This window comes from Schistocerca gregaria, chromosome 3, assembly GCF_023897955.1.
Source record: "Schistocerca gregaria isolate iqSchGreg1 chromosome 3, iqSchGreg1.2, whole genome shotgun sequence".
Classification (NCBI taxonomy): domain Eukaryota; kingdom Metazoa; phylum Arthropoda; class Insecta; order Orthoptera; family Acrididae; genus Schistocerca; species Schistocerca gregaria.
Window position 1 is genome coordinate 86,310,642 of NC_064922.1, and position 24,748 is coordinate 86,335,389.

At 45.8% G+C, this 24,748-nt stretch overlaps 1 protein-coding gene across 3 annotated transcripts in view; it reads right to left on the minus strand.

The window, feature by feature from the left end:
* The window catches only part of LOC126354686 (collagen alpha-1(XVIII) chain-like), a 2,024,079-nt gene extending 2,002,444 nt beyond the window's left edge, over nt 1–21,635 (minus strand). For all 3 annotated transcript variants that reach the window (XM_050004490.1, XM_050004491.1, XM_050004489.1), the window contains exon 1: nt 21,556–21,635. In XM_050004490.1, the coding sequence (XP_049860447.1) occupies nt 21,556–21,587 (32 nt within the window). In that variant the 5' untranslated portion in view covers nt 21,588–21,635. The remainder of the gene's footprint in view (nt 1–21,555) is intronic.
* Nucleotides 21,636–24,748: the final 3,113 nt, after the last annotated feature.

Consider the following 24,748-nt stretch of genomic DNA (forward strand, 5'->3'; position numbering starts at 1 on the left):
CAAGTGAGTGTAGTGGATACCTGACACATAGCCGGTTCTGGTTCAAATTCTGCACGTTTAATTATTTTTGTTAATTTTATCGGACAGAGTATCATAAATGAGATATTTCATGCAAAATTATTGAAAAGTTATCATTTCCACAGGTATCATTTCACTAATAAACCAATCATTACTGCACAGTTTTTCAAGTGTTCATTTAGTTTGTGATTTGTACTTGCAACTTCAAATATTAAAACTGCTCAAAAGAGTTCACACCGATAGACGAAATATTAACATCTACGGAAGAATTCCAGATACGGGTGAAAGTACTCATGGCTAATTTTGACCTCGATTATGCAAGTAATACAGATGAAATCGGCTGCCAGTAGCAACCGACATGCAACAGATCCCGTCTGAAACGAGGAGCGAAAACCGATTTGAAGAAGATTCGTCATTCCTTCACAGAACAGTACACTCACGTAACACAACGTGTGTCCAGTCACACATAATGGAAAATAAGGTAAGGGTTTGTCCGTTCGTGTTTTGTTGATCTTCACAGCAGTACTAGAATGGACATAACGGTGACGATAAAGAGAATATCACCAGCCAGGTAAACATAATTACTGGCTGATTAAGGATCTAACAGAGAGGTAAATGTAGTTGTACTGTAAGACTGGACATGTGTATTGTTTCCAATCCAGTTAATAACAGTTCAAATGCCTCTGAGCACTATGGGACTAACATCTGAGGTCATCAGTCCCCTAGAACTTAGAACTACTTAAGCCTAACTAACCTAAGGACATCACACGCTTCCATGCCCGAGCAGGATTCGAACCTGCGACCGTAGCGGTCGCGCGGTTCCAGACTCTAGTGCCCTGAACCGCTCAGCCAACTCGGCCGGCAGTTAATAACAGTGAAAACAGCTATGACTACAGCGTTTTTTGCATCGTAATACGTCAATCACATGAATATTACGAGAAACTTGCGGTTCACACTTGCAACTCCCGATGTGCTTTATTTTAAGCGTCAACTTCACTTTGTAATTTCTCGGGATTTAATTGACGTACTGCGATGCAACCAACGCTATTCATTTTGTAATTTTTCATAGTATTGAGAGCGTAAGAAATAATATGGAGTTTCCATTTAAAGAAAAAGTTTGCGTCGACAGTTATATTTGCTTACGTTGTAGGTATGATCACCTGTCTTACATTCTTAGTTGTCAAAGTCAGTTTCTGTATCTAACGTTGTTACAAAGATATTTGGGGCCGGCCGGTTTGGCCGAGCGGTTCTAGGCGCATCAGTTTGAAACCGCGCGACGGCTAAGGTCGCAGGTTCGAATCCTGCCTCTGGCATGGATGTGTGTGATGTCCTTAGGTTCGTTAGGTTTAAGTAGTTCTAAGTCTAGGAGACTGATGTCGTTAGATGTTAAGTCCCATAGTGCTCAGAGCCATTTGAAACATTTTTTTGATGTTTGCGCTGAAACGTTTAAGTGGGCCAACCCATGTATGGTGAAACGTAAAACGCGCTACGCACCACGATGCACAGGGGTGCGCCGCTGCTCGCCTTACGGCTGGTCATCCGGGTATGTCTTTGCGTATTTCGTAGGTTAATCCACCGTTAGCTGATCGTCAGTTCCATCAATGGGCCTCTCGTCCTAGCTGATGATGATCCAGCTGCTTGGAGGGAACGTAGGGCATTCGCAAAGTTATTAGATAAATATTGTCTGGACATCTGATTCCACACAATGGCGTTGTTGTAAGTAATTCCGGTAGCCCAACACATTTTTAGGTCCATCGTGAAATACACAGTTCACGGCGTACCCACGGAGCCACGTGACTTCGTTGGTTTTTGATGCGAGAGTAATGGAGAAGTATGAGATTTTCACTCTGCAGCGGAGTATGCGCTGATATGAAACTTCCTGGCAGATTAAAACTGTGTGCCAGACCGAGACTCGAACTCGGGACCTTTGTCTTTCGTGAGCAAGTGCTCTACCTATTGACGGGCGTTAGTCGTGCTTGGGTAGCTCAGTTGGTAGAGCACTTGCCCGAGAAAGGCAAATGTCCCGAGTGCGAGTGTCGGTCAGGCACACAGTTTTAATCTGAGGGAATGTAGTTTGTCCGGAAAAACAGAAGCCGAAGTGCGATACGATCGGGGTCACTCGAAGAAAGTACGCCAAAAGATGTCGCACCAAGCGCCATACGTCTTCTGCTACGCCACACTTGAAACGGTTCTCGTCCGTGTCTGGTATTCCGCATTCCACGCATAGGGCAAGACGGCCATGTGTATCTTGTGGAGGGGCGATCAGCTGACGTGTTTAACGTTGACTGTTTTGTACCATTCGGATCGGACGTCTGTATCCAGGGTAACCGTTTCCGTCTCACCGCCATCAAACTAACACGAAGATTCTTTGCCTCCGCGACGTTTGGTGGACGCCTGCTTGCAGGACGCGACATTATATATATATAGGGAGGAAGTAAAAGTGGCGAGGACGAAACCATTCGTGGCTGCATTGCGGAGGAGGAAAAGACCTATGGTTACTTCCAACTGGATGGAGCAACGGCCCACACAGCCGGAAGAAACTTGGATCGCATTCACATAATCTTCTCGCCTGACAGAGGTGTTAGCTGGCCAGCCAGGTCACCTGCTCTGCCAGTGTGCGATTAATTGGTGTGGAGATCCCTCAAGTCTAAGGTGCGTCGCAACAACCCTCATACTCTTCAAGAACTGCAGCAGAACATTTCGGATGAGACTGCAGCAATTCCAGCAGCCCAGCTTGAGCAACTTGCTTCTCAGAGGCCATACGTCCCAAAAGATGTATGGTGATTGCTTTCAACATCTACTACAGCCGGATTAATACTGTGGTTCCTTTCCCCTGCTGTATTTCTTTGTACTGTGAACTCTGCTCTCAGGGTCACTTATATTTGCCCCACCCTGTATCTCCCGCGCCGCCTCCTGTTTCGTCGTTGGTAGTGCGATGCGGACATAACTCTTTCCAAGATGGTGACTGAAGTAGCAGAAAGGCGGGGGTATGTCTTGCACTGACAGCGCGGGCTTAAGGGAGTGATGAGCCAGCAAAGCCGTCGAACATCCCCGGCGGTGGCGCCACAGTCCGGCGAGTGAAGTGGCAGACATAGCCTGCGCTCCGTCGTGGGCGTGCACCAAAAAAATAGTTCAAATGGCTCTGAGCACTATGGGACTTAACATCTATGGTCATCAGTCCCCTAGAACTTAGAACTACTTAAACCTAACTAACCTAAGGACATCACACAACACCCAGCCATCACGAGGCAGAGAAAATCCCTGACCCCGCCGGGAATCGAACCCGGGAACCCGGGCGTGGGAAGCGAGAACGCTACCGCACGACCACGAGGTGCGGGCGGCGTGCATCAAGCCGTGGCTTCCTGTGTCTGGGGGAAGGGCCAGCAGTTCATAAGTAATTTTTAAGAACACGCATGGTACTGACGTAGGTTCCAGTATACAGGTATATCGAGTCATCAGTGACGGTATTGGAAGTATATGCCCTATGTGTGGAACACTCGACGCTAAATACATACTGACGAAGTACTTGTTTTGAAAAATATCGAGCGCCTGTAGACAATGGTTAGCGATCTTGACCCGAATTTGTTGTAACAAGCAGCGGTAATTAAGTGCCGAAGTGCACCGATTCCATCCTGGGCCCCTATTCCGAGGCATTTGATGGTACCACTAAGTCATAGGGACTCGACACACGCTGGTGCTATCCTGACTCCTATGTCCATCATGACCGATTTTGCGAGAATGAGACAGATGCCGCAAGTCACACCGTATGTATCAGTCGAATCTAGTTCGTTGGTTACATCGTCACCACTGTGGAGCACCCCAGGTCGTCTACATACGCTATTCAACGAAATGTGACCACACGTATCGTTAGTCCGGCGAGACGTCGACGGAGGCCGCAGAGGAGATCTTGAGATCTTCCAGTGTCAGGGCGCAGAGTAAGGTCGACAGTGGACCTCGGCGCACAGATCTGGAAATCGGCAGGGACTGCGTGAGACGCCTGTTGAAGAGCACCCTGGAGGCGAATCACGGCGTCTCTGAACTGCTGTAGGTACTGCGTGTGCTGAAGAACGGACATCAGCTATAGGTGGTCCACCCAATAAAAACCCTGGCCAGAATTGTGTGTCGCCAGCGCTTCGGCAATGCGGCGTGCCATTGCTAGGGTTACGGACACAGTGCAGTGTTGTTGTTGTTCGGTGCCCCCTGCTGAGACTACGTGAGGCACGGTCAGCTTATGCAGGCCGCAAACTTTCTGGTGAATAAACTGGAAATATGAATTATAAAATGTCTTCAGTCACAAATTTTCACGTGTAAGTTGTATGAGTACATGATGTAGTTTTGTTCTCGAGTGCGATGAAATGTATGTTTCTGTCACGAAAAGGTTTAATGTTAGGTTATGAATTTTGCAAGTATGACTGACGAAATTCATGACCTAACACCAACACCGTAAACATTGCCGGTTCAGCCATTGCCATCTGCAGACGTCTGCGACGGCGCCGTTCTGCCCATTTGGACAATTGCAGACCGTACGCCACATTTTAACGTCCTGTCCGAATTTTAGTACACTGCGCGTGGATCTGCTGCTCGCGTTCTTCGTTTTATCCACTTGACAAACCTGTCTAAGGACATTTGATTATGCTGCTTTTTTTAAATTCCGTTGCCTGCAAGTACGTCTTTTATAGTGTTGTCCTTTTAGTTGCTGTTTTAACCTTTTGCCTCGCAGTGCATTCCTAACTTAGTCTGGGCGCTAATGACCATTGTAGTTGTGTGCCCTAAAACCACAAAAAAACCATAAACATAAGCGCCGAACTAATTTTATAATGAAAAATAAGCTTCTTTGAAGGCCTCCATCTCTGAAACGACGAAAGGTAGACGAGATACTATTTTTATAGCTGTTTTATGAAACCATGAACTAATGCGTCAATCAGGCAATTGGCACTGCTTCACTGTAATAACCCTTCTTCGTACAATGATCATGCAATTCTCTGTGCAGCCTGAGTGCTACCTAAAAATCCTTCTCACAAAAGAAGGCTGTCCACACTGAGTGTAGACATCTGGCACAAAGTACGCACCCTCTGAGCATTACTCCCCTTAGCGGTCCTTGCCTCTCACACGCCCTGGCGCCCTCCATTAAAATCAAGCCAGTCAGAATTTATGCACTACAGTTTTTGCTTGCAAGTCACTTAATTGCTGGACTCAGAACCTCCGAGATTGCAATAGTTCGAAGGCGTCATGCTGCCAACACTTTTAAGACTGATCATTGACACTAATAATAATAATATACTTGGAAGTCGCCCAACGCAATGTTGGGTGAATTCCTGATAGACCATGTGGCCATCTCCAAGAGTAACACAGCAAAAATTCTGAATGTGAAAACAAGAAGAGGATTTTTTGACTCAGACCACCATCTTCTACAGATAAAGACCAAATTATAACCCAATAGAAAAAAGCCAAAACTAAACAAAGTGCTGAGACGAGACCCCGAATACATAAAACTAAACAAGGAAAACATCTTACAGGAAATTAGTCAGACAAACACCACAAACTGAACAGAACTTGGGGACGTCCTCAAATCCACGATGAAATTGGGTGAACCTCCGAGAAGGAGAAAACACAGGTGGTAGAATATAATATGTGACCAAGCGATAGAAGAAAGGACCAATGCCTGAAAAAACTTCAATAGTCGCAAAACATCAGAAAAATGGCAACAACTTCTAATAATCCGAAAACAAACATCGAAAACTATTCGGAAGGAAAAAAGAAATTATGACAAACGGCGACCAGATGAGATAGAACAAGACTTTAAGAAGAACAACATCAGGAATTTTTATAAGACGTTTAAAGAACATATTTCAGGATACCAGCCACCCAATCTTTATTTCAAGAAACCGGATGGTTCACTAGAAACTAACACGAAGAATAACTGCCAAATCCTCGCAGACTATTTCAACAACCTTCTCAACTGCGAAAGACCTACAGAGGATATTCACTATGAGACGTCTACACCAAATCCTGACGCTAAACCGCCAACCATCAATGAAGTAATAGAAATTATCAAGACACTCAAAAACAATAGAGCTCCAGGAGAAGATGGAATTATTGCAGAACTATGGAAACTAAATGATGAAAGATTAACAGGAAAAATTCACAAAATCATATTAAACATTTAGGAAACAGAACAGATCCCTTCTGAATGGAAATGGGCTCTCATCCATCCACTCCACAAAAAAGGCGACAACACTGAACCAAATAATTACAGGGGTATCTCACTCGTACCGGTCACGTATAAAATCCTATCAAAAGTTCTCATGAATAGATTAGAAGAACAAGCTGACCCACAAATAGGAGAATACCAGGATGGTTTTCGCAAGGGACGATCATGCATAGAGCAGATCTGGAATCTGAAAATGATTCTCCAGATGAGAAACACCCGAAACTCAGTGGTTACTTTTGTAGATTTTAAAAAGACCTACGACTCAATAGACAGATTAGCGCTCTGCAAGACGCTGGAAGAGTTCAGCATTGACAGAAAGACAAGAGCAATCATTCGGGAAACATTAACTGACACAGTCTCCAAGGTTAAATTTATGGGGGATATCTCGGAACCATTTGAAATCCAGACTGGAGTGCGACAGGGTGACGGACTTTCACCATTACTCTTTAATATTATCCTTGAAAAAATTATCAGGACATTGGAAAAAGAAGCCAAAGGAATCCAAATTGGCATTAGAAAAGATAATAGATTCAATGTGAAGTGTTTAGCTTTTGCGGATGACCTTGCAATCCTCACAAATAATAGAAAAGAAGCCACTAACGCCATAGAGAAGTTACGCGAAATTGCACAAAGAACTGGCCTGCAAATCTCATATGAGAAAACCCAGTACATAGAAAGAGTGCCACAAGACAAATTTCCTATTGTGACAACCCATGGGAAAATCGTACAAGCACCACATTTTAAGTACCTGGGAGAAATCATCCAGCCATCAGGGATCAACCTAAAGTTCAATGAGGAAAGAATAAAAAAAACTACAGAAAGCATATAAATTCACGTGGAACTACTATAACAAAAAGTCCATATCCATTAACGCAAAACTGAGGCACAACAACACTGTCGTACTTCCGGAGGCGCTGTATGCATCTGAAACAATACAAATAGGTGGGCAAACTAAAATCAAAGAAGTAGAGAAACAAGGAAGAAAAATTCTCAAGAAAATTTTGGGCCCGATACAAGATCAAGGAATCTGAAAGAAGAGACCAACATCAGAATTATATAAATACACAGACAAGATTACGGATACAATAAGGAAAAGAAGAATGCAGTTCTACGGGCATATCCACAGGATGAATGAAAACAGAATTTCAAAGCGAATTCTTAAAGTCATCAACTCAGGTAGGGGAAAAACAAAATGGATAAAAGAAGTTGAAGAGGACCTCAGACAAGCACACATAACAGTAAACGATGCAGAAAATAGAACTGAATTCAGGAACACCATCAAAAAACATAAATTTGACACCACAACACAGAAGAGACCAGGATGCAAATGGCCAGCGGAGCGAAAGAAACAACACAGTGAACACATGAAGAAAATTTGGGCTCAGAAAAAACATAAACAATCATCATAAAGGAATTCAAGTTCAAACGCTCTCTTAAATGGGAATAATCGAAAATAATAATAATAATAATAATAATAAGAGTAAGAACATGACAGCCTACGTCCTAGTGTGTTGAGTTGCCAGTTAAGTCGTTTTTTGTTGTGCAGTGAATACAGAAGCAATTTCTGCAAACATCCCCTAGGCTGTGGCTAAGCCATGTCTCCGCAATATCTTTTATTTCAGGAGTGCTAGGTCTGCAAGGTTCGCAGGAGAGCTTCTGTTAAGTTTGGAAGGTAGGAAGAAGTGAAGCTGTGAGGACGGGGCGTGAGTCGTGCTTGGGTAGCTCAGTTGGTAGAGAACTTGCACGCGAAAGGCAAAGGTCCCGAGTTCGAGTCTCTGTCCGGCACACAGTTTTAATTTGCCAAAAACTTCCAATTTCTGGTCTATTGAAGAATTCCCCACAAGGAAAACGCCATTTAATGATATACTTAATTACGAATTGACGCACAATGAGGGGACAAAACTCATGGAGTACTTCCTGACATCGTGTCGGACTTCCTTTTGACGGCGTAGTGCAGCAACTCGAGGGGGCATGGACTCAACAAGTCACTGGAAGATGAAAGATGAGCCATGCAGCTTCTACAGCCTTCGATAATTGTGGAAATGTTACCGATGCAAGATTTTGAGCACGGACTGACCTCTCGATTCCGTCTCATTAGTGTTCGATGGGTTATCACGCGATATGGATCCCCAAATCATTCGCTCGAATTGTCTGGATTGTTCTTCAAACCAATTGCGAACAACTGCGGTCCATGAGACATGGGGCATTGTCATCCATAAAAATTCCATTGTTATTTGCGAACATAATGACTATGAATGCAAATGGTCTCCAGTAACCATTTCCAGTCAATTATCGGTTCATATGCACCGGTGGACCCAATCCATTCCATGTAAACACAGACCGCACCATTACGGAGTCACCACCAGCTTGTCCCACTTCATATCGCTCTACAATGTTACGCCAAAATATTTAATCGACGCGACTGTGTCAAGTCCTATTGACAACTTGGAGGTGTCTGCACCACACCCGAGTCCTACCATCGGCTCTTACCGACTGAGATCGTGGCTCAGCTGAGCAGGGCACGGTTTTCAAGTCGCCTAGTGTCCAATCGATATAGTCAAGAGCTTAGGAGAGGTTTTGCAAGCGACGTCGAACGGTTAGCAAAGTCACTCACGTCGGTCGCCTCCTGCAATAGCCCGTTAGCGCCAGATTTTGATGCACTGTTGTAAGAGATGCATTCATCGTACGTCGCACGTCCCACATTGATTTCTGCGGTTATCTCACGCAGTGTTGCTTGTCTGTTTCCACTTAAAACTATGCGCATACGCCGCTGCTCTCGATCGTTAAATGAGTGCACTACGTTCACCGCGGTGAGAACTAATGTCTGAAGTGTCCTCGATGGTGAGTGTTCATCGGAGGTGAGGGTATCATCTGGAGTGCCCCAGGAAGTGTGGTAGGTCCGCTGTTGTTTTCTGTCTACATAAATGATCTTTTGGATAGGGTGGATAGCAACTTGCGGCTGTTTGCTGATGATGCTGTGGTGTACGGGAGGGTGTCGTCGTTGAGTGACTGTAGGATGCAAGATGACTTGGACAGGATTTGTGATTGGTGTAAAGAATGGCAGCTAACTGTAAATATAGATAAATGTAAATTAATGCAGATGAGAAGGAGAAAGAATTCCGTAATGTTTTAATACTCCATTAGTAGTGTAGCGCTTGATACAGTCACGTCGATTAAATATTTGGGCGTAACATTGCAGAGCGATATGAAGTGGGACAAGCATGTGATGGCAGTTGTGGGGAAGGCGGATAGTCCTCTTCGATTCATTTGGTAAATTTTGGGAATATGTGGTTCATCTGTAAAGGAGACCGCTTATAAAACAATAATTCGACCTATTCTTGAGTACTGCTCGAGCGTTTGGGATCCCTATCAGGTCGTAATAAGGGAGGACATAGAAGCAATTCAGAGGCGGGTTTCTAGATTTGTTACTTGTAGGTCTGATCATCACGCGAGTGTTACGGAAATGCTTCAGGAACTCGGGTGGGAGTCTCTGGAGGAAAGGAGGCGTTCTTTTCATGAATCGCTACTGAGGAAATTTAGAGAGCCAGCATTTGATGCTGACTGCAGTACAGTTTTACTGCCGCTAACTTATATTTAGAGGAAAGACGACAAAGATAAGATAAGAGAGGTTAGGGCTCGTACAGAGACATATAGGCAGTCATTTTTCCCTCTTTCTGTTTGGGAGTGGAACAGGGAGAGAAGATGCTAGTTGTGGTACGAGGTACCCTCCGCCACGCACTGTATGGTGGACTGCGGAGTATGTATGTAGATTTAGATGAAGTTTGGTATTCTCGGCGTGCACTGGACACTGTGGACCTCGAAATATTAAATTCCCTAACGATTTCTGTAACGGAATGACCCATGAGTCTAGCTCCAACTACCATACCGCGGTCAAGGTGTGTTAAATTCTGGTGGTGCGACCATAGTCAAGCCGGAAACCTTTTCACAGGAGTCACCTGCGTACGAATGAGAACTCCACCAAGGCACTGCCCTTTTATACCTCGTGTACGTGACACTGCTGCCAACTGTGGATGTGCATATCAGCATCCCACGACATTCGTCACCTCGCTATATGTAACTCCATTTTACTGTCACAGATGCATAGTACAAAGTATGTCTGGTAAGGGCGGACAATGTGAGGAAAATGTTCATAAATTTCTTTCACAAGCTATTACCTCCACCACACTGTGTCACATGTTAACGCTAATACTCCAAAAAAAGTGTAATCATTGATAACTTATGTAATCAGTATTACAATCTTACGAAATACACACATCAAAAAAAGTTTTGCATCTCCCGGTTCCCAGAACTCCTGAAGATAGACGTTGACTTTGGATATTGTATCATAGACACAGTCCCTTTGATTGTTCAGATATGTTACTAAATGCGCCCAAAGATGTAAACAACCATGCATGACCAGCGCCTTTTAGACGGAGCGGGTCCGACAGCCGAGCAGTTCCAGTCATTCCACACAGTTCGATCGCGTCCGCATTGTAACTTTGTGCCAGGAAAAGCCCTCAACAAGGGAAGTGTGCAGGCGTCTCGGAGTGAACCAAAGCGATGTTGTTCGGACATGGAGGAGATACAGAGAGACAGGAACTGTCGATGAAATGCCTCGCTCAGGGCGCCCAAGGGCTACTACTGCAGTCGATGAGCGCTACCTACGGATTATGGCTGGGAGTAACCTTGACAGCAACGCCACCATGTTGAATAATGCTTTTCGTGCAGCCACAGGAGGTCGTGTTACGACCCAAACTGTGCGCAATAGTCTGCATGATTCGCAACCTCACTCCCGACGTCCATGGCGAAGCCCATTCTAGCAACGACGGCACCATGCAGCGCTCTACAGATGGTCCCAGAAACATGCGGAATGGACCGCTCAGGATTGGCATCACGTCCTCTTCACCGACGAGTGTCGCATATTCCATACGAGGTATGGCAACGGTTTTGGGAAAACACTATCTGTCAGATCAGGACAACTTGAAACTTTCTAAGGAATCATCCAGTCATTCGTAAAAGAACGCGGTAGTCAGAAACTTCCGCGACGCCGAGTAACATCACTAAAAAAGGATGCGGGAAGCACACTGGTGTTAGGCTGCTCGTCTTCACAGAATCAGAGTGTTAAACCTCTCGACATTACGGAAATCGTTATGTGGAGAGCCGGTAGCTCCAAACCGTTTGTTGCTCGGTTGTTGGCGTTACGACTGCCTGTAGGTGAAACTCCGTACGCAAGCGTCCAACTGACATCTTCCGTCCCCACGAGTGTCAAAAACACTTCCCGTCACACAAACAATCGGTGTGTATACTGGTAACTATTTATCTCTCAATTCCAAGATGTGAACGCGTCGAGCTTCAGCAATTGCCATGTTTGATACATACCACAGGTTGACATCAGGTAAGCAGACGTCAGGGCAAGAAGCAGAGTGCAGGCATTTATTGATTGATTGGTTAGCTCTACACAGTGTTAATCCCTTCGCTGTCGGCCGGGGTGGCCGAGCGGTTCTAGGCGCTACAGTCTGGAACTGGGCGACCGCTACGGTCGCAGGCTCGAATCCTGCCTCAGGCATGGATGTGCGTGATGTCCTTAGGTTAGTTAGGTTTAACTAGTTCTGGGCAACGGCCCTGCCGCAGTGGATCCACAGGTTCCCGTAAGATCACCGAAGTTAAGTGCTGTCGGGCGTTGTCGGCATTTGGATGGGTGACCATCCAGGCCGTCATGCGCTGTTGCCATTTTCCGGGGTGCACTCAGCCCCCAGATGGCAATTAAGGAGGTACTTGACTGTATAGTAGCGGCTTCGGTCAAGAATACCATCATAAAGACCGAGAGAGCGGTGTGCTAACCCCACGCCCCTCCTATCCACATCCTTCTCTGAGGATGACACGGCGGTCGGATGGTCCTGGTAGGCCAGTCGTGGCCTGAATACTGAGTGCTTTTTTTTAAAAGTAGTTCTACGGGACTGATGACCTTAGAAGTTAGGTCCCATAGCGCTCTGATAGATACTTACCTCCAGTTCTGAACGAACAATGTCAGACCACAAATCCGACATGACTGACAGTTGTTAACATCCTCGGCACACGCCTGTCGTACCACTTGTCTTACTTGAAGCGGCAATATGTAGCTGAGAGCGAGAGCGTGACGTGTGGAGACTTTACTGTTAACTTATCACATCACATAATTATGTCATTTGTAAGCATATGTAATAGCTGTGTAGTTACGTAAATTAAAATAGTACACTGCAGCGTTCAGTATATAAAACGGGGACTCGCCCCAGGCTGTGTTTGGGCATCACTGGTTTCCGTCCGACGCAGATGCACCTGGGGGCTGCGAGCCCCCCCCCCCCTCCCCCCCCCGACCTTACGAATACACACACACATACACACACACAAACAAACAAAAAAACAGAGAGAGTCCGCTCTCACCCTGACACCCATTGTTCGACAGGACGTGTGGCCTAGGCGACGAACGCTATTTGCAACTGAGCCTTCTACGTTGTGCCCGCGATCACAATCACAGTATAAGTCTGCCAGCAACGAAACCTGCAGGAAATAACGTCGGTCAGTTGTAGAGTTTTGGAACACGTATTATGTTCGAGTACAATGACTTTTCTGGAGACAAGAAATCTACTCTGTAGGAACCAGCATGGGTTTCTAAAAAGACGATCATGTGAAACCCAACTCACGCTATTCGCCCACGAGACTCAGAGGGCCATAGACACGGATTCCCAAGTAGATGCCGTGTTTCTTGACTTCCGCAAGGTGTTCGATACAGTTCCCCACAGTCGTTTAATGAACAAAGTAAGAGCATATGGACTATCAGACCACTTGTGTGATTGGATTGAAGAGTTAATAGATAACAGAACGCAGCATGTCATTCTCATGGAGGTAAGTCTTCCGAAGTAAGTGTGATTTCAGGTGTGCCGCAGGGGACTGTCGTAGGACGGTTGTTATTCACAATATACATAAATGACCTTGTGGATAACATCGGAAGTTCACTGAGGCTTTTTGCGGATGATGCTGTAGTGTATCGAGAGGTAGTTGGAATGGAAAACTGTAATGCAGGGGGATCTGCAACGAAATGACGCATGGTGCAGGGAATGGCAATTGAAACTCAATGTTGACAAGTAAAGAAAGATCCCTCATCATTTAACTACAATATAGCAGGTCAGCAACTGGAAGTAGTTAATTCCATAAATTATCTAGCAGTACGCATTAGGAGTGATTTAAAATGGAATGATCATATAAAGTTTACCGTCGGTAAAGCAGATGCCAGACTGAGATTCATTGGAAGAATCCTAAGTAAATGCAATCCGAAAACAAAGGAAGTAGGTTACAGTAGACTTGTTCGCCCACTGCTTGAATACTGCTCACTAGTGTGGGATCCGTACCAGATAGGGTTGATAGAAGAGATAGAGAAGATCGAACGGAGAGCAGCGCGCTTCGTTACAGGATCATTTAGTAATCGGGGAAGCGTTACGGAGATGATGGATAAACTCCAGTGGAAGACTCTGCAAGAGAGATGCAGCTCAGCAGCTCGGTGCGGGCTTCTGTTGAAGTTCACCGAGGAGTCAAGCAGTATATTGCTCCCTCCTACGTATATCTCGCGAAGAGACCTTGAGGATAAAATCAGATAGAATAGAGCCCACACAGAAGCATACCGACAATCCTCCGTTGCACGAACAATACGAGACTGGAATAGAAGGGAGAACCGGTAGAGGTACTCAAGGTACCCTCGGCCACACGCCGTCAGGTGGCTTGCGGAATATGGATGTAGATGTAGATGTAGATACTGCCCTGCAGAGACAATTGCACGAAGTGCATAGGTACAGAGGCCATGTTGGAGAGTAGGAAAGGCAGAAAACAAGCTAGTTACGTGCATTGTGCAACGAACCGTTCATGGGAATCTGTAATCGAAACAGTGTGAACGTACGTGCAAGGCCCGAACTCCTATTGAGACATTTCCATCTCGAAACGGTTCCAGTATCTCCGCGATTTCTTCCAGAATCTGTATGATGTGTCGATAGCCGAGAGCCTTAATAATTTCACATTAAGCTTCTGGTCAGTGTCTGTTTCTTATCGATTCGCTTCTCCCGTTTTACTACGGGATCGTTATTGTTATGAAGCTGTTTCGGAGGTGTCAGTGACATTTGGTGGGCTGGTCTTCCTGTTGACATCACCACTCAGCCCGGGAAGGAACCTGTGTACCCCACCTGTCTGCGTCTGGTGCACATCTCACGGTCGAGTGCGATAACGTTTTCTGCGCGTCACAGAAGTGTGTATCTGAAGTGGGACGTGGGTACCAGTCTCTGGTAATTTGTGGCCAGTTCCTATGGGGCCAAACTGCTGATGTCATCGGTCCCTAGGCTTAGAAACTACATAATATAACTTAAACCAACTTACGCTAAGGACAACGTACACACACACACACACACACACACACACACACACACACACACACACACACACACGTGCCTGAGGGAAAACTCGAACCTCCAACTGGGGAACGCACGCCAACCAAGACAAGCCGCCTGAGACCGCACGTCTAACCCGAGCGGCGAACCAACCGGTATTCACTTAGCTGGATGTGGGAAACCGCCTAAGAAACCACATCCAGCCTGACCGGCTCAGCTATCCTTGTAGTTTGTTGAGATGTACACTTTGATCGGTCAAACCTTTATGATCACTGCCGAACGAAAGGCTCAACGGCTCCTGATGTGTCTCGGGCCCGCGACGCGTTAAGAAAAGCACATAAACGGATCAGAGGAAAATGCAGAATGAGTCGAGTGACGATACGGGCCATATGTGGGAAAACCCACTGACATAAGCGACTACACAAATGGCGCAGTCCTATGGTCCATCGCCTGGCCATGAACATCTCGTCATGTGTGGAAAATGGCTGAAAGACGAGTGAGTAGGCGACAAGGTGCCGGGATTCCACGTCTCTTCCCAGGACGCGAAGGTCAGAGGCTTGCTCGGTCGTAACGAAGGATGGCCGACAATCTGTGGCAGGCCTGAGGAAAGAGTACAATGCTGGAGCAAACACGAGTGTTTGGGAAGACACCGTTCAGGCCACACTCTTTCAATGATGGCGTTCCGTAGTGGAAAGACCCTACGTGACCCCACTTTGACACGACACCATCCATTACGGTTACAGTGCACACAAGATCGTCGATAGTGGATCATGAATCAATTGAAACGTGCGGCATCTACGTGTTTTTTCCTTTTTTTCCCTATGGGACCAAACTGCTGAGGTCACCGATCCCTGAGCTTGTTGTTGTTGTTGTGGTCTTCAGTCCTGAGACTGGTTTGATGCAGCTCTCCATGCTACTCTATCCTGTGCAAGCTTCTTCGTCTCCCAGTACCTACTGCAACCTACAGACTTGTGCTTAGTGTATTCTTCTCCTGGTCTCCCTCTACGATTTCTACCCTCCACGCTGCCCTCCAATACTAAATTGGTGATCCCTTGATGCCTCAGAACATGTTCTACCAACCGGCCCCTTCTTCTGGTCAAGTTGTGCCATAAACTCCTCTTCTCCCCAAGTCTATTCGATACCTCCCGATTAGTTATGTGAGCCTACCCATCTAATCTTCAGCATTCTTCTGTAGCACCACATTTCGAAAGCTTCTATTCTCTTCTTGTCCAGATTATTTATTTTCCATGTTTCACTTCCATACATGGCTACAGTCCATACAAATACTTTCAGAAACGACTTCCTGACACTTAAATCTATACTCGATGTTAACAAATTTCTCTTTTTCAGAAACGCTTTCCTTGCCATTGCCAGTATACATTTTATATCCTCTCTACTTCGACCATCATCAGTTATTTTGCTCCCCAAATAGCAAAATTCCTTTACTACTTTAAGTGTCCCATTTCCTAATCTAATTCCCTCAGCATCACACGACTTAATACGACTACATTCCATATCCTCGTTTTGCTATTGTTGATGTTCATCTTATGTCCTCCTTTCAAGTCACTGTCCATTCCGTTCAACTGCTCTTCCAAGTCCTTTGCTGTCTCTGACAGAATTACAATGTCATCGGCGAACCTCAAAGTTTTTATTTGTTCTCCTTGGATTTTAATACCACCTCCGACTTTTCTTTTGTTTCCTTTACTGCTTGCTCAATATACAGATTGAGTAACATCGGGGAGAGGCTACAACCCTGTCTCACTCCCTTCCCAACCACTGCTTCCCTTTCATGCCCCTCGACTCTTATAACTGCCATCTGGTTTCTGTACAAATTGTAAATAGCGATTCGGTCCCTGTATTTTACGCCTGCCACCTTTAGAATTTGAAAGAGAGTATTCCAGTCAACATTGTCAAAAGCTTTCTCTAAGTCTACAAATGCGGCCGGGCGGTTCTGGCGCTGCAGTCCGGAACCACGGGGCTGCTACGGTGGCAGGTTCGAATCCTGCCTCGGGCATGGGTGTGTGTGATGTCCTTAAGTTAGTTAGGTTTAAGTAGTTCTAAGTTCTAGGGGACTTATGACCTAAGATGTTGAGTCCCATAGTGCTCAAAGCCATTTGAACCTTTTTTTTTTCTATAAACGTAGGTTTGCCTTCCCTTAATCTTTCTTCTAAGAGCTTACACACAACTTATTGTATCTTAAACTAATTTACGCTAAGAACATCACACACACCAATGCCCAAGGAGGACTCGAACCTCCAACGAGGGTAGCCGCGAGAACCGTGAGAAAACTCCTCAGATCCCAAGTCACCTTTCTCGTGTTCGGACACCCCGTCATCTAGGCAAACGGCTGCTCGAAACACGCATCCCGCCCCGGACGTGCAACGGTGGGGAAAGTACTCCGCTATGAGAGACGTTCATATGGGCTTTCATGGGAACCGTGGGGTACTTGAAGGTACCGCGACAGCTACGGTCTACACCAAAATTTCTGCGGACCAGCTCCGTTCCCTGACGCATGGTGTGCTTCATGGTGGTGATGACATGTTTCAGCAGAATGCCTGTCGGTGTCAGAAGTCCACACTCGTGCTACAGGGTTTTTTAGGACCACCACTGTGAGATCGAGTTAATCTCTCGCCCACAAAATTCGCCTGACCTGAGCCCGATGGATTCCATATGAGAGGCTACAGGGGTCCCAGCTCCGCCCTCACGAACCATCTGGTTTTAGGTAGCCTGTGTGCGTGGTGAGCCACAACCGAAGTAGCTCTCCAAGGGCCTGGCGAATCCAAGCCGCGATGAACCACTGCTGTACCGTGAGCCAAAGGTGTGCCAACGCGCTGTCCAGCGGCCGGTCACAATGTCTTGGTTCACTAGGAGACATGGGCTGGTCTAGAGGCTTCCCTGTATTATGGTCGTGAACCAAACACACAAATTTACGCCACACGGGTTTTCTGAATATATTTAGCCATTTTCTGCCAGATCCTCCTCTCGCTCTTTTATCTTATGGAATCTGTGAAAGAACTTTATTACTCTCTGTACCATCAATTGGTCTCTCTACGCGTCCCTACCAATCCCTTCTGCTTTCTATTATTCTCATCGTTAGGTCTTTCCCTCCGCATCCAATCCTTCGTTTCCCTCACTGCGCTAGAAAACCCCGTCGCACTTCTCTGCATTGCTCGCTTAAGACCTCAGTTTTTGAACCGTCATCACATCAAAGGACACACCTTGCCATCATAATTTAAAACTGGTAACAGACGCTAATAGTAAACATTACATATCAGACACATCAGAAACCTGACCCGCCAGTGTAACCGAGAGCGCTAATGCGCTGCTTCCTGGACTGGAGTAGGCGCGCCGGCGTCGAACCGAATCCGCCCGTCGGATTACCGATGCAGGCCGGCGTGCCGGCCAGCCTCGATGTGGTTTTTAGGCACTTTCCCACATCTCACTAGGAGTATACCGGGCTGGCCCAACGTTCCGCCTCAGTTGCACGACTCGCAGACATCTGAACACGTTCGCACTCTTCCGTCGATTACACTGGACGCAGACTGCTGGGGTACACTAATTTCGTCCCGAGGGGGGACACTAACCTTGCCGAGTCCGTTCCTAGCCGTGCCGACCCTGCGGCAACGCGGGACAAAGGCACGAGAACAACAAGAGGAAGACAAATCAGAAACTTTAGTCTAAAACGTATTTGTTTTTCCTTTTCAAAGGTATTCCACGCTATTTCAACTCTTTTATTTATTTACTTTGCTGTCCATCCACCTGTTATCTTCAGTTGATATAAATGTGAAAAATCATCAGCTTGTTCTACCACTTCAGTGTTAACTTGTACAGTTTTATTTTCCATGTGTTCGTCGTACATTATTTTATTCATATTAGTTAATGTTTCGAAGTTTACGTGCAGTGGAGGCAAAACGTACTCGTTTAGCAACGTGCTGTTGAGAGGTTCGTTCCTCTTCACCAGCTTTCAGTGAAAACTCAGCTCTGGGTTGCTGAAAATAGTTTCGGTGATGTGGAACGCCTTGCATAATTCCTCTTTTTATTCTGTATCTCCCGTCAACGTGATGAATTTGACGGAGACTGCGCCACTGGCGCACCTACCGTTCAGTTCTCTTGCTTGTGTTGAATCGACGCCGCGTTTCTGATTGGCTGTTAGTACAGACGTTGCTGGAAACTAGTCGTGACCCGTCATATAATCTATGAACAGCAGGCAAAGCAGTGATCCACACTCGTCGTTCCGTTCTACTGAGCCATTTCCAACTTGCAAATGATCTACTGTGCCGTATCCCTTCCATTAGAATGTTAATAGTCATAGTAATGAGACAATTTATCCAGCGTATGTGAATTGAAGCTGTCACTAACCTGAAGGTATGTTAGAGAGAGCAGGACAATTCTTTACAACGCATGGTCCTGTTGGTGTTTGGACTCACTTAAGTAGGGCGGTGGGGGTGGAACTGCAGCTTAACGTGCACTAAGTAACACGGTGCCAGTCGGCATTTTTCACATCAGCGAACATTTCAAAGTGTGAAAGAAGTGTTAAGCGACAGGTGAAGATATTGGGACCGACTAGGAATAGAACCCGACATCTTTGAATCTTTAGTGTGCCCCTTCGCCACTGTGGCGCAATTTAATTGTTTGGTGCCTCCTAAAATACTGCAGTACTTATCGCAGTTCCATTTTTTTCCGACCCTTAACTTCTGTCTGTGGCTTTGAAGTTGGAGAAGGCAGGTTTGTTTGCGTGCGTGAGGTCAGCTGAACAGCTAGGCGCAGGCAGAGCGCGCTCTGCCCGTCTACCTGGCGCGTCGCGCCGCCTGCCGCTCCGCTGTGAGGGGCGTGGCCCATTGTTGCGGCCGGCGGGCTGGCTGCGGGCAGACGCGTCATGCAGCGACCGAAGCTCGTGAATGAACGTGGGCTCACAGCAGGCGGCCGTTTCACAGCCATCGGTCACGTAACGTCTTACGAAGGCACCGCAAAATTAAGGTATTCAACGTTTATAGCTAAACACACGTTCTATGAGTGTATCCAGTCGACGTTGTGTCTGTTCAACAGTTTTCAATGTGAGGGATATTGCTGCCGCTTCAGACAGGGCCCGGTTTCACGTACTGTTGCATAAAAGTAGGCGGAAGTTTACTTCCTAAATCTCCGGTGTGCATAGTTTTCTGTGTCCGGTCTCTCCCTGGGAAACGAGCTAAACGAAAGAATTCGCGATATTCGGTAGCAAATGAGATGGAAATTTCCATTTTTGGTTCAAACTTCTAATAAATCTGAATGTATAGCGTCATTCCTGCCCGTTCCAAGATGCAGAATTTCGATTAGTTCTACCTGTATCAGCTGTTGATCCTGTTTCCGGGTATGAAATGTCGTAAAGAGAGAGAGAGAGAGAGAGAGAGAGAGAGAGAGAGAGAGAGAGAGAGAGAGAGAGACAGAAACGGTAATCCTCTACAAAAGGATTATTTCACAATTCTGTGACTTGCAGTAGTACTGAATCAATAGTAGGATGTCCGTGGTTGTATTGGTAGAGCAGCACATGGATGAGGTGTCGACGCCGTTGACCGAAACGCACAAAAGACACAATAGAGAAGGTTCTCTTAGTAATAGTAACACACTTGAAACCACACAGCGCCATAGTGAACTAACTGAATATGCTACGTGTATGGAGCTCATTATGAGCTAAATTCTCAAGGTACTGTTAAAAGAGACAAAGAAAACAGTATATGGCATCTTTGGTGTTCCAGTTCAAGAGTGGAAAATACGTTGCCTGAAGTGACACGAAACTCTAAATATTCTGTTCGGTGTGAATAATGCAAGTACAAGGAATGAAAGTGGGCTAGGCGGCTAGTATCAGGACGCACTGTGCGTTACGCTTTTCCGATAGCTCGCCTGTCGGATGCTGATACGTTTGCACCGGCGTCAGCAACATGTGTCACGCCCAGACCTGTAGCGCGAGTTTAGTGTCGTGGTTTCTGACAATTCCCATTGGGTAAAGTTCCTTTCTACAGTCTCTCGTTACAGCTCGGTGGCGAACCAAACAAATAGGAAGCATTAAAACCTAAAAAAGAAACAAAATTACACAACACTACCTTTGTCTTAGAATAGAGAAAGTAAATTACTACCGTGAATTGGTATACGGTTTTGCTTTTCTGTTGTACGCGTCGCAGGCTCAAACCTGAAACTGCGAGCGCATTTTTAAATTATTTTAAACTGTGTCAATTTGCTAACTTTTGTGGGTTTTTGGTAGTTTCTTTGGAGCGTGTTATATCTATGTACAGTAGCAAAGGAATTCAATAGATGCTAGGAAGTACATAATGAAAGGGTACACTATATTTGCTCAAAGTTCAACAAATTACTTGCACCAACACATTCTTACTGCGTACTCTGTATCTGTAAGTAACAAATATATTGATTGGTCAATTTCAACGCATTCATTAGTATAGAGCGTACATTACCAATTTGAGCATATACGATACAGAATAAAATAAATAGTCGTACAATGGCACGGTTGTCGATAAACAGCACGGAAATCGACATATTCAGTGATCGATCTCCATTGTCAGCGACTTGATGTCAAAACGGAAATATGAAAATAAGTTATCTGTTACAAAATGTTAATTCACGCCACAAGTAATGCTTATGGGAGGTGAAGAAATTGTAAGGTGTAAATACGTAATACAAGTTTCAAACAGGACGTAAACCGAACGAATTACAGGAAACGTGACTGGGGAACGTACAAAAAGTAACTGTAAGCGACTTGTAAGATCGACGTGTCACTTTTTTGGGTAGTGTTATAAGTCGGGAATGAGATCTGTAGTTGTGAGAGAAACCACTTGTTAGCTTTCGGGAATGTAGAGAAGCGCGGTGGGCTGCTGAGGCGGTGCTGTGAGCGACAAGTGGGCGCGCAGTGTTCGGCGGCGGCCGTCCTACCTGCGGGCGCGCGCGGCTGCGGCGGCCGGCATGTCGCGTGCTGCAGCGGCGGGGCGGGACGAGACGTGCTGCCAGGTCGGCGCCGCGGCCGCTACTGACGGCCAGACGCCGCCGCCGCCGCCGCTGCACGCGGCTGCGCCAGCGCCCCCGCCGCCGCCGCGCCACCAGGCACTTGTTGGACCCGCCCGCACGCGACCCGGGCTCACTGGATCCGCACGCTGTCGCGGCACCGTTGCTTGTGGGCTCCTCCGAGACGTCGTAACAAGTGAGAGGGGCCAGCTTTAGTCGGAGTATCAACACGTTCCACTACATACCATGTTGCAAAACAAAATGCATCAATGCATACTGACTTGGCACTGTGTGATAGATAAATACACTACTAGCTATTAAAAATGCTACACCACGAAGATGACGTGCTACAGACGAGAAATTTAAGCGACAGCAAGAAGATACTGTGATACACAAATGATTAGCTTTTCAGAGCATTCACACAAGTTTCGCGCCGGTGGCGACACCTACATCATTCTGACATGACGAAAGTTACGAAGCGATTTCTCATCCACAAACAGCAGTTGACTGGCGTTGCCTGGTGAAACGTTGTTGTGATGCCTCGTGTAAGGAGGAGAAATGCGTACCATCACGTTTCCGACTTCGTAAAGGTCGGATTGTAGCCTATGACGATTGCGGTTTATCGTATTGCAACATTGCTGCTAGCGTTAGCCGAGATCCAATGACTGTTAGCAGAATATGGAATCGATGGGTTCAGGAGGGTAATACGGAAAGGCGTGCTGGATCCCAACGACCTCGTATCACTAGTAGTCGAGATGACAACCATCTTACCCGCATGGCTGTAACGGATCGTGCAGCCACGTCTCGATCCCTGAGTCAACAGATGGGGACGTTTGCAAGACAACAACCATCTGCACGAACAGTTCGACGACGTTTGCAGCAGCATGGACTATCAGCTCGGAGACCGTGGCTGCGGTTGCCCTTGACGCTGCCCCACAGACAGGAGCGCTTCCGATGGTGTACTCGGCGACGAACCAGGGTGGACGAATGACAAGACCTCATGTTTTCGGATGAATCCAGCTTCTGTTTACAGCATCATGATGGTCGCATCCATGTTTGGCGACATCGCGGTGAACGCACATTGGAAGCGTGTATTTGTCATCGCCATACTGGCGTGATGTTATGGGGTGCCATTGGTTACACGTCTCGGTCACCTCTTGTTCGCATTGACGGCACTTTGAACAGTGGACGTTACATTTCAGAAGTGTTACAACCCGTGGCTCTACCCATCATTCGATCCCTACGAAACCCTACATCTCAGCAGGATAATGCACAACCGCATGTTGCAGGTCCTGTACGGGCCTTTCTGGATACAGAAAATGTTTGACTGCTGCCCTGGCCAGCTCTTTCTTCAGATCTCTCATCAATTGAAAACGACTGTTCAATGGTGGCCGAGCAACAGGCTCGTCGAAATACGCCAGTCACTACTCTTGACGAACTGTGGTATCGTGTTGAAGCTGCAGGGGCAGCTGTACATGTACACACCATCCGAGCTCCGTTTGACTCAATGCCCAGGCGTATCAAGGCCGTTATTACAGCCAAAGGTGTTTGTTCTGGGTACTGATTTATAAGGATCTATGCACCCATACTGCGTGGAAATGTAATAATGTGTCAGTTCTAGTATAATATATTTGTCCAATGAATGCCCGTTTATCATCTGTATTTCTTCTTGGTGTAGCAATTTTAACGGCTAGTACTGTATTTCATCTTATTTACGAGGTCCGCAGCTCTGACTTGAATTTAGTCTCCTTTTTATTTACGGGTCCAACTAACCAGTCAATGTGTAAGACGGAGCAGTGAACTATGATGCAGCTGGACGTATAGGAACATCTTCCTTATGTAGTTTTAGAGCCCGTACAGTCTGGGAGAAACTGAGCCCATATTACTTCATAATTTTGATTCAAAATCAGAAAATAACCTTTTGCCTTAATTGGTTGAACATTTCACATCACATCTGGATTTAATAGGTTCTTTAAGAATGACTTGGAAACGTTTGGGACTAAGGAAACAATTAACTCTATCCACATAATCACGTTTGTTGAAAGTGCAGTACTCTTCCCTCTATCGTGAAAGTGCAGTACTCTTCCCTCTATCGTGGCAAACGTACCTTCCTGTTACATAACCATTGGTTTCCAAGCTTACTGTTAAGTTTTCCAAAGTTCGCTCCTTTAACATTTATTTAGTGTTCGACACTTTACCTTTTAAACTACGTTAACACCACACATAGTGTAAGTTCGCCTCTCAGTCTAGATGAGCAACATATTTTCCATCGCTGTTTACAATCACTGAACGTCTTTGACAACTTAACACACGGAGTATGCAGGCAGACAACCCGAGAGTAGCTACAAGTGTGTAAATTTGACCAACAGGTTTAGCTAACGTAACATGAAGAGTGTCCCTGCAGGTACCTAATCGACAACAACACATAGTTACATCACAATTATTATCCTACAACTAGAGCATATTCGCCGTATTATTCAAGGATTTTCTAGGATAGTCAGACTATATTTTTATCCCCAAAATCTCACAAATTATTAATTGCATCTGAACATTACTAATAAAAGAAAAATTTAATAAGAAACACAAAACAATGAAAACCAATGATCAACGAAAAATAATTTCTACTGAAAGAATAAATGCAAGTCTGCACTATACAAATTTACTTTAAGTCACAATCTATATAAAAGAAGGTGAAAGGATGACATAATCGTCCAATTGGTCACTCTAAATACTACCCATCAACTCGCCCTGTTTTTGGTTACGTGATCTGTGAAATAACATGCGAAGTCAGTGACATCACTTAAGTACGAAACTCTTGAGGAAACCACTACAGCGCTCACAGAAATTTACTTTTACATCCCTATAATGCAATATAAGAGTGAATAAAGCATGTTATTGAAGAAATCTGTGCCGTCGGAAAGGCTGCAGCCGTTCAGAATACTCTTAACGCTAAAACTTGAGACCTTAGACATCAGATTGTGGTCCACCAGTTACTAAATCTGAGTACTGCCTTGTAGCTACTCTGCAGGCAACAGACGAGGATCTTGAACTCCCAGCCATAAAACAAGAGAAGTTCTCTTAAGTTCACCATATACTCCCAGCCCATATGCTAAGTTCAGAATCG